We start from the raw sequence: 11,485 nt of genomic DNA, 5'->3' as shown, positions 1-11,485 counted from the left end.
TGTGGATTGTTACAGCTACAACTACCAAAATCATGTATGGGCGAAATAAATCTTAAAGCTTATGAGAAGTTGTGGTTTATTTAATTCCGAAGTTATGCCGTATTGGTCATTGGTCAGATTTTAAAATGTCACAAGTGTGATGCAATATTGAGCAACATGCATAAAGGACTTTGAAAGATTAGGGGAATATAAAGCATATATTTTACATCCATACATGATCTACAACAAATAGATACTTCATCTTTCATCGTCATTGTGGTTCATCTTTGATATCACAATAAACTCTGCCATTTTTTGTCATCAGAATTAAAGTATTAAAGACATTGAGACCTGTAAATAAACAAGAATAAATATCCAGTAGGTTAAGTCACGTTCCAAGAAAGCAGTCTTTTCAAAATATCCCTTTTAATATCAGTAAATTTCATATTTCCTTACTACAAGCAGTAATAAATGGGTAATTTCTAAACGTTTATAACATGAAAGAAATGAAACTGCTAGACCCTCGCCCTTGTGGGTTTGAGAAAGTAGCATTATTGCATGCGGTGAACATTAATACCGTAATATAGCTTAGAAATGAGGCTTAAAAAGTATTGCGGAAACAGCTAAATTTGCTGAGGATGGCGTCTCTGAAATGTTCCAAAGCAAAATGATAACATACGTTATAGATACTCGTATTAAGTTTTATAAAAATGACCATCTTCCTCCCATAAGACCTAGATTTACTTTTCGGCATTTTCAAAGAAGAGTATCCAGGTATTCTATACAAAACATGTGTTAGTCCCTGCAGATAAATCAGCTAATCCTTCATTATATCAATATTACAAACTACCAGATCATTCTCTATGACTCTATCCAATGAGCGTAATATTGTAGCTGAACCTTTTATCTCTGATGTTTCCAGTTTTGGAGCCGAATTCGATGAAAAGCAGGAAAAACGCACACCATGCACTGGATTCTCAAAGTATATAAGCAACCTGATGAGGATCGCTTCATGTACTTTTACTAATATTTCTAAACTTTTAAAATCATTTTTCATTACTGTCAGATAACATATGGCAAAAAGTATTGTAATAAAGGATATGAGAAATCTGGGGAAAATCTATCCTGGTTTGTTAAGAATAGCGGATACGTTCTTGGCAACTTTTGTATTAAAAACAACTAAATTTCACCCACAGGCATAGGTTTCGGACCTGGGATAAAAAAAAGGTGATCAGACAGATAAAATCTCCAGATTTAGTCCTAAATCGATCCAAAATGAAAAGTGAAAGGTGAAACACGAGTCCCTTTCAAATGATATATACTATCTACAGAAAGACGGAATCCAGAAATTCGAGCCTACGAGCAATGGGTTGTGAAACAAATTCTCCAGAAAAATACACAAACTATCTATATCACTGTTTCACGTATGCATTTAGTTACAAAATGAGATCGACCACAAGTCTCTAGCCCTTCCCGTTCATGAAATATCTATCAGGAAACGAGTGTTTTCCTGCTGAAAGTCCCAGGTTGATAAAAATGTGGCAAAATGAAACAGTACGGAAATTCGACTAAAATAAGGTTGTCAAATTCACTAACCATTTCTAACAAGCATAACTAAACATGTAAATTATTATAAGGCAGAAGAATCAACTACACACGGTGTTAACTTTTTTCATTTCCCCTCGGTCTTTCTATTGCATTCTCCGACACTGAACTGCAGCCCTCGGTATTTTGGAACGTGATTTCTAACTGGCCAAAAGCGATCCTCTACCCTCAACCCCGGCAGAACCGCAACAATTCGGATATTATATATCGCTTCCAATGGCGGAGAATGCAATCGAAAGACCGAGGAGAAATTCAAAACGTTAATATCGCGTTTGGCAGATGCTACTGACTAGACGGCTGTAGGTACACGAAAAGCGCATTTAGTAATTCGTAGAACTAAACACCCTAAAGAGTACATGTTGTAATAATAAGTTAGCTGAACATGTAAGGAGTTCATGAAGACACAAGTACAACTAAACACCGTACAGATTATAAGAAGAAGTAAGTACTGCTGAGCACGCTATTAAACACAAGTTGTAATATGTACAGGTGAACACCTATAGAGTATATGTAGAAAGAAGTACAGCTGAAGGCGATCTAGAGAAAATTTAGGTCAGTACCGCTGAACATGCTATATAGTACATGTAGAAATATGTACAGAGTAACACACTATAAACATAAGTTGTAATATGTACAGCTGAACACACTTTTGAGTATAAGTAGAAAGAAGTACAGCTGGACACGCTATAGAGTTTATGTAGAAGTAAGTACAGCTGAACACGCGATAGCAGTACATGTAGAAATCATGAAAGTGGAACACGCTCCAGAAGTCAGTACGGCTGAACACGTTATAGAGTAACTGAGGATAAAAACAGCAGTACGTGAAGAGTATATGAAGTGATAAGTACAGTTGAACACCTTGTACAACACATGAATAGTATAGTAATTAATAAGTAAAGTTCACCATGCTTTAGAGTACATGTAGAAGTCAATACAAGTGAATACGCTACAGAGTACATTAAGTTTTAAGTATAGCTAAACACGCTTTATAGTAAATGCAGCAATACAATGTATACTAGTAAGTACAGCTTAACACGCTATATAGTACCTGTAGAAGTAAATACAGATAAACACGCTATAGAGAACATGTGGTTCTAAGTCCGTACAGTTAAACACGCTGTAGAGTACCTATAGTATTAAATACAGTTGAACACCATTCAGAGTACAGGAGTTAGAACAGCGCAACATTGTTCAGAGTACATGCATGTACATTCTAAAGAGTACACGTGGAAGTATGTACACCTGAACTCGCCATAGAGGACACATAGTAGTATGTACAAATGAACACTCTATACAGTACATGTAGAAGTAAGTAAAGCTAACGTCGCTATAGAGTACATGAAGGAGTGAGTACAACTAAACATCTCAGAGATAACAAGCAGAAGTAAGTACCTCTGAGCACCTTATAGAGTACATGTAGAAGTAAGTACAGCAGAACCCAGTATAGAGTACATGTAGTAATATGTACGCTGAAACAGTTATAAGTTGCATGAAAGATAATTAGAGCTGAACACCCTATATAGTTCGAGAAGAGTAGTGTAGTGATATGTAAGCTGAACACCCTATATAGTTCGAGAAGAGTGTGTCGTGATATGTAAAGCTGAACACGCTATACAGTCCGAGAAGAGTGTGTGTAGTGATATGTAAAGCTGAACACGCTATACAGTTCGAGAAGAGTGTGTGTAGTGATATGTAAAGCTGAACACCCTATATAGTTCGAGAAGAGTGTGTCGTGATATGTAAAGCTGAACACGCTGTACAGTTCGAGAAGAGTGTGTCGTGATATGTAAAGCTGAACGCGCTATACAGTTCGAGAAGAGTGTGTCGTGATATGTAAAGCTGAACGCGCTATACAGTTCGAGAAGAGTGTGTCGTGATATGTAAAGCTGAACGCGCTATACTGTTCGAGAAGAGTGTGTCGTGATATGTAAAGCTGAACGCGCTATACAGTTCGAGAAGAGTGTGTAGTGATATGTAAAGCTGAACACGCTATACAGTTCGAGAAGAGTGTGTAGTGATATGTAAAGCTGAACACGCTATACAGTTCGAGAAGAGTGTGTCGTGATATGTAAAGCTGAACACGCTATACAGTTCGAGAAGAGTGTGTCGTGATATGTAAAGCTGAACACGCTGTACAGTTCGAGAAGAGTGTATGTAGTGGTATGTAAAGCTATACAGTTCGAGAAGAGTGTGTGTAGTGATATGTAAAGCTGAACACGCTATACAGTTCGAGAAGAGTGTGTGTAGTGGTATGTAAAGCTGAACACGCTATACAGTTCGAGAAGAGTGTGTGTAGTGATATGTAAAGCTGAACACGCTTTACTGTTCGAGAAGAGTGTGTGTAGTGATATGTAAAGCTGAACACGCTGTACAGTTCGAGAAGAGTGTGTGTAGTGGTATGTAAAGCTGAACACGCTGTACAGTTCGAGAAGAGTGTGTGTAGTGGTATGTAAAGCTGAACACGCTGTACAGTTCGAGAAGAGTGTGTGTAGTGATATGTAAAGCTGAACACGCTATACAGTTCGAGAAGAGTGTGTGTAGTGCTATGTAAAGCTGAACACCCTCTATAGTTCGAGAAGAGTGTGTGTAGTGCTATGTAAAGCTGAACACGCTGTACAGTTCGAGAAGAGTGTGTGTAGTGCTATGTAAAGCTGAACACGCTGTACAGTTCGAGAAGAGTGTGTGTAGTGCTATGTAAAGCTGAACACGCTGTACAGTTCGAGAAGAGTGTGTGTAGTGATAACGCTATACAGTTCGAGAAGAGTGTGTGTAGTGCTATGTAAAGCTGAACACGCTGTACAGTTCGAGAAGAGTGTGTGTAGTGCTATGTAAAGCTGAACACGCTATACAGTTCGAGAAGAGTGTGTGTAGTGCTATGTAAAGCTGAACACGCTGTACAGTTCGAGAAGAGTATGTGTAGTGATATGTAAAGCTGAACACGCTGTACAGTTCGAGAAGAGTATGTGTAGTGCTATGTAAAGCTGAACACGCTATACAGTTCGAGAAGAGTATGTGTAGTGCTATGTAAAGCTGAACACGCTATACAGTTCGAGAAGAGTATGTGTAGTGATATGTAAAGCTGAACACGCTATACAGTTCGAGAAGAGTGTTGTAGTGTATGTAAAGTGAACACGCTATACAGTTCGAGAAGAGTATGTGTAGTGATATGTAAAGCTGAACACGCTATACAGTTCGAGAAGAGTGTGTGTAGTGATATGTAAAGCTGAACACGCTATACAGTTCGAGAAGAGTACATGTAGTGATATGTAAAGCTGAACACGCTATACAGTTCGAGAAGAGTATATGTAGTGATATGTAAAGCTATACAGTTCGAGAAGAGTATGTGTAGTGATATGTAAAGCTGAACACGCTATACAGTTCAAGAAGAGTATATGTAGTGATATGTAAAGCTGAACACGCTACAGAGTACATGAAGAGTACATTTAGCAACATCTACAGGTGACCATGCTAAAGGGTACACGAAGGAGTAATTACAAATAAACACCCTATAGTTTACGCGTAGATGTTAGTACTGCAGAACACGCTATAGAGTACATGTAGTACTAGTAAGTACATCCGAACAAGCTATAAATTAGATGTAGTAGAGAGTATGCAGTAGGGGTACTGAATACCATATAAGAGTGCACGCCATGCAGAAGTAATAACATATGAACACGCAATAGAGTACATGAAGGAGTAAGTACAATGAACACGCTATAGAGTTAAGTACATGTAAATACAGCTGAACACCTTATATATTACAAGCAGAAGTCAGTTCAGTTGAACCAGGAAGGTCTAATACACCGTATCAGTTGTTCCAGGTTGAACATTTTATAGAGTACACGTAGTAGTAAATACAAATGAATACGCCACAGAGGACATGTAGAAGTATGTACAGCGTAACACGCTATGCAATACATCTGAACACCTTATAGATTACAAGCAGAACTCAGTTCAGTTGAACATGTTATAGAAGACATGTAGTAATAAATACAGCTGAACAACCTATAGAGTAGATGTAGAAAGAAGTACAATTGAACACTCTATAGAGTACATGTAGAATACGTAGAAATAAGTAAAGCCGGACATTCTATAGGTTTATGTGAAAGTAAGTAAAGCTGAACAAGCTATAGAGTAAATGAGAGTAAGAACAGCTGAACACCCTATAAGGAAAGTGAAAACGACATGTAACAGTAAGTACACCCTATAGAGCACATGAAGAGTTCATTACTTAAAAAGTACAGCTGACCATGCTTTAGAGTACATGTAGTAGTAAGTACAACTGAACAGATAGATTGTTTGTTGTGATAAGCACAGCTGAATATGTTAAAAAGTACATTTAGAGGAAAGTACAGCTGAGCACTTTATATTACACAAGTAGTAATAAGTGCAGTTGAACATGCCAAAGAGAACAAGAAGTAGTAAGTACAGCTGAATACGCTATAGGCTACATGTAGTATTAGGTGCAGCTAAACACCCGATGGTGTATAAGTAGTACATATACTAACTACAGTTGAACATCCTGTAGAGTATACTACATGAAGAAGTAAGTGAAGCTGAACACGTTATAGAGTTCATGTAGTTACAGGTACAGCTGAACATTCTATAAAGAACATGTTCTAATAAACATTCTTAATAACTTAATGATTGGCTGTCAGGTATATCGACCTCTTCTACCGACTATGGTAGTTGCTGGTTATCCTTTTCAACTTTATTTTTATTGCTAATTGACGTCAGGCTATACAGTTACTGCCGTCTAAACAAACTGACAATCTGGCTATACAGTTACTGCCGCCTGAACAAATTGACGATCTGGCTATACAGTTATAGCCGTCTGAATAAATTGACGATCTAGCTTTACAGTTACTGTCGTTTGAACGAACTGATGATCTTGTTATACAGTTACTGACGCCGGGACGAATTGTCTATGGTGGTTGCTGGAGATCGTTTTCAACTTTATTTTCATTGCTAATTGACGATCAGGCTACATAGTTACTGCCGTCTGAACGAACTGACGATCTGGCTACATAGTTACTGCCGTCTGAACGAACTGACGATCTGTCTATACAGTTACAGCCGTCTGAACAAATTGACGATCTGGTTACACAGTTACTGTCGTCTGAACGAACTGACGATCTGGCTATACAGTTACAGCCGTATGAACAAATTGACGATCTGGTTATACAGTTACTGTCGTCTGAACGAACTGACGATCTGGCTATACAGTTACTGACGTCTTAGCGAACTGACGATCTGGCTATACAGTTACAGCCATCTGAACAAATTGACGATCTGGTTATACAGTTACTGTCGTCTGAACGAACTGACGATCTGGCTATACAGTTGCTGACGTCTTAGCGAACTGACGATCTGGCTATACAGTTACAGCCATCTGAACAAATTGACGATCTGGTTATACAGTTACTGTCGTCTGAAAAAACTGATGATCTGGCTATACAGTTACTGACGCCCGAACGAAATGACGATCTGGCTATACAGTTACAGCCGTCTGAATAAATTGACGATCTGGCTATACAGTTACTGTCGTCTGAGCGAACTGACCATCTGGCTATACAGTTACTGCCGTCTGAACAAATTGACGATCTGGCTATACAGTTAATGTTGTCTGAACGAACTGACGATCTGGCTATACAGTAACTGTCGTCTGAACAAACTGACGATCTGGTTATACAGTTACTGCCGCCTGAACAAATTGACGACCCGTTTATACAGTTACAGCTGTCTGCCGAATTGACGGCCTGGCTATACAGTTACTATCGTCTGAAATATTTGATGATATGAATAGAGTTACTGCCTATGTAACCCAATGTTTGGTTGGAAGATAAAAAATAAATAGTTCTGTCCTCCTCTGATATCTCAGCGATAAGGTCATCATTTATAAAATATCTCAAGCGCATGTTTGGGAGTTGTAGCGTCCCACTTAAAATGTTTCCATGGATTTGATATCAGTGATGATGAACTGAAATTCAATAGTTCTAACTGGATATACTTTATAACCCAGTTAACGAACATCAGTTCCGCGAAATATGCATTTAGTTTCAAAGTAACACAATGTTCTTGTTCTCGGACTAGAAAGTGATTTGTCTTTTAATGATTAATCTCTTGAAATTTTGGTTTGGGTAATTGTTCGTCTACACAACATTTGGCCAGAAGATTTACTCAACAGTTCGAGCAGTTGATCTATGTTTGTTTTAATCTAGAGTCACCATAGATATATGCGTTAGATGCATTACCTTTTTTTTTTGGCTCATCATCATTCTGTATTCTTGTACAAACTGTTGCTCTTTGGCGAACTGGACAGAAATGTCATATCTGAAGGAAATACAATTTTAGTTAGTTATTTGCAACATTTATTAGCATTCTATATTTAAAGCTCCTTAATGATTTTTTTTTTAAATTTTATATTAAAAACTCATAAAGCAGCTGTCGAAATTGCGATTATACATTATCTGACTATTTCACTATTGCACATGAGCTTGTATAGCCGTAGCCCAAAACACGTTACTCTGTGTTAACTGATCTTTCTTAGAAATTGAAGTTTGGTCATATTATGAACATTAGAACATAAGTTTCTAAACTATACTTAAAATACCAAATGTCATACTATCTGGAGGTTAATGCCTTTGAACGTGTCAAATATATAATAATATCCGATGCTAGGAAAGAACGAGCAATTTATTTACTTATGTTCATAACAAGAAATGGTTATATAAGTTATAAACATTTTTTAAAGGGATTGACCTCGATATCGTACGACAAAGAAACAAGAAAATTTTAAGACATTAGGAAATTATTGCTATATTTTAAGAAGGTTTTGAAACTTAGTTACTGACGGAAACACATGAGAATTATAAAGTAGTCTTTTTACATTTTTTCCATTCAAAATTAAAAAAGTGTTTGTCACTGGGTACCGAAGGTAAACTGCTTCATAATTTTTTGACAGAATGGTGAACAGGGAAGACTATGATCGATCATTGTTTGCACTGGTCGCAAAGGCAGAATCAATCGTATCCAGCAATGTAAGGGTTGATGGGGCAAAGTGTAATATTCTAGCGAATCATTACAAAATTGATAACAGTATCACAAACGTGAGAATCTCCGCATTGGTAACTTCTCTCCCGGGGGCGACTTGACTGATGCTGTCGTGAAATTGTTCAGTCATATGGTTAGCTTTTCTGATGGTGACGGATATGTTAGTCACAGTTTTTCAGATGACACCCTTAGTCGGTCACTAAGGCTTTTCAGCAGTCGGGCTGATCCAAGAACCAGTCAACCAGATTCTAATGTGAGAAAGGCGTATACACTTGCGGATGCTCCCTTCTCAAGAAAGATTTAACAATATTCAAGATTTATTTATTAAGGCATAAACATTATACAATGTCCATCGCCACAAACTAAAAGAGAGATTCTCGCGCTCACGTGCTGTTATAACACCTTTTTATATATGCGCGTTCCGTGGCAAAGCGTAAACGTATTACGGTCCCCAAACGGATAATACAAAAGGAAATGGCGTTAACGTGAAAAACAGCGTAGACTTTGCAGTGCATTTCATGGAAATTTAATGACGTTGAAGGACAATATATTCATTTACCTGGTTTTTACACGTTTTATGCTAGAATAGCGTTAGCGCATGTTCTTTTCGTGTTACAACATCTTCAGAATCCCTCGGGAATCGTTGGTACCCTCGCCCTAACCAACCAATTCCTCCGGATTCTGAAGATGTTATAACACGAAAAAACATGCGTTATCCATACATAGATAAAGATCTAGATATCACGCATGACATTTTGAAGTTGTGAAAATATAAAAGCAACGTACAGTTTTTTATGCAAACCATGTAGCTCTATAAGTTATTCTGTGACGGTCCTGTAAGCCTAACAGTAACTTAAAACATTTGTGTCATTTTAATGTGGTGCAACAGTACTGTAGAGTTCAAGGTCGTTAAATAATATAGTAAATGCAATGATGCGTACAAAAATAAACATTTGTTTGTAAAATCTACGCATCCTTTCAGCAGACAGATATTCAAAAGAACATTTTCTAAATAAATTATTAATTAAATAATATACATTCACTTATATACCTCCAAATTTTGTGGTATTTTCCATGAAAATCGTTAGAAATAATTTCACCAGGTGGCTACTACTTTTTCACGCGTATGATTTTCATTCGTAGGACTGGAGTAAATCGGTGCAAATTTCCCGCCACAACTCGCGTGCGAGTAATTGCATCGATGTCGGCCATTGTTCGGATTTAACGGAAGGTGGGGTACAGAAATATAAACAAAAAATATGGTTCTTTCAGAAGACGGAGAGGATAAGTTGGAGGAGAGGTATGACGAATTATGCCTTGATCTCAACATGGACAAGAAAACGAAGGAAGAAGCGTGGAAAAATTACGAGAAAATTAAGAAAAACTACACACTAGAGGTAAAACGACTTCCGCAAATCGGCCATTTTCTTCCAATTTATTCATCTATTTTTACGTCGAATCTAGTTGTTTTGTTTAACCTGCGCTTTTTAAGGTACGGCAAACGGTCGGTTAATCCCAGAATTTTACCGGGCGTCTTTCTGTTTTGCAGGGTGACCAGATCCATTGGCTAGCATGTGCTTTGTACGAGGCTTGCAGGAGGACCGTTGTACCAACTGTTGGGAGAGGCACTGTCGAGGGAAACTGTGTTTCACTTACAAGACTACTTAGATCATCAAAGTTTAGGTATAGACCAAATTAAGGCTGATAAAAATTCAGTGAATTGTCAGCCAGTAGCCTTACTCTTGTTACTGTACTCACTTGTCTTATTGGGATGACTTAATAAAATGAGCATCTGATTGAAAACACAACTGTAAATTACACAAATTGCATCATAAATATAAGAAGACATCTGGCAATGTATTGGCATTTTCTTATCATCGCACATATAGGAGAGATCGTGTTTGTATACAAATCCGTTGTATATTCTATTTTTAGAACTGATAAGACAAAGATCGGGTGGTCAGAAGCCGAGCGTCCATGTTTTTCTGTTAACAGTGATGTTTTTCTAACGGCTTAAACTTTCTTAAAACACAAATTATATCAATAATTTTTTGATCAATGGAAAGAATATAAAACAAGCAATTTATTGATAACTTTTAAATATTATTTTGATATAAAATGGATTAATTATGAACGCTTAACTTACAGTGTTTTTTCTAAAAGTTTGGAGCATCGCTACGCCGCTATTAAAATCAAATGTCATTTAAAACGGTTATTCATTTTCAAAAAATATTTGAATAAGAAAATATGAAAATCGTAAGCATTTCAAAACTTTTTGAATTTTAAAAATCCATATATCAAGGTACAAGATACAAGAAACTTTATTTAACGTAGGATACTATATATAACAAAAACATTAGCTTAAAGCTATTTCCCGACAAACATTATGTAAAACATAACATAACTATTAAAATATATATGAACGAAAAAGTTATTTAAAATTGAAAATTCTGGTCCATACACAAACAATGTAAAAACATTTTGTTTTGTCCATCGCCAGATAAACAGGTGTTGATGCGTGACGTCAGGGCGATCTCTCCTATATAGATTTGTCTCGAGTCCATGATTGAGCCTGTTTATGTTTGAAGTGTCACATGTATGCTGATTTTATTAATTACAGGTATTGCGGGTTACGCTCGACCCCAAAATAGAAACTTGTTACTTTTGTTTTTTGAGCGTGTATTTGTAGAATGTCTGGTTTTTATAGCCGTTTTTCGGCTATATTCCCAATGCCAAAAAGCATGTTTTTTTCCCAACATGAGTGCAAAAATTCCCAATCTACATCCTGAAAAAAAAATCATCAAAATTGCACAAACATTGACCAAATTATGGACAATTTTGTAATGGA

General features: G+C 37.0%; 1 protein-coding gene across 2 annotated transcripts in view; it reads left to right on the top strand.

Moving 5' to 3' along the window:
- Positions 1-9,807: 9,807 nt before the first annotated feature.
- The window catches only part of LOC123548615 (retinoblastoma-like protein 2), a 74,619-nt gene continuing 72,941 nt past the window's right edge, over positions 9,808-11,485 (top strand). For both annotated transcript variants that reach the window (XM_053546313.1, XM_053546312.1), the window contains exons 1-2: positions 9,808-10,034; positions 10,187-10,320. In XM_053546313.1, coding sequence (XP_053402288.1) covers positions 9,897-10,034; positions 10,187-10,320 — 272 coding nt within the window. In that variant the 5' untranslated portion in view covers positions 9,808-9,896. The remainder of the gene's footprint in view (positions 10,035-10,186; positions 10,321-11,485) is intronic.

This window comes from Mercenaria mercenaria, chromosome 6, assembly GCF_021730395.1.
Source record: "Mercenaria mercenaria strain notata chromosome 6, MADL_Memer_1, whole genome shotgun sequence".
NCBI lineage: Eukaryota > Metazoa > Mollusca > Bivalvia > Venerida > Veneridae > Mercenaria > Mercenaria mercenaria.
This window is presented reverse-complemented; position numbering and strand designations above follow the sequence as displayed.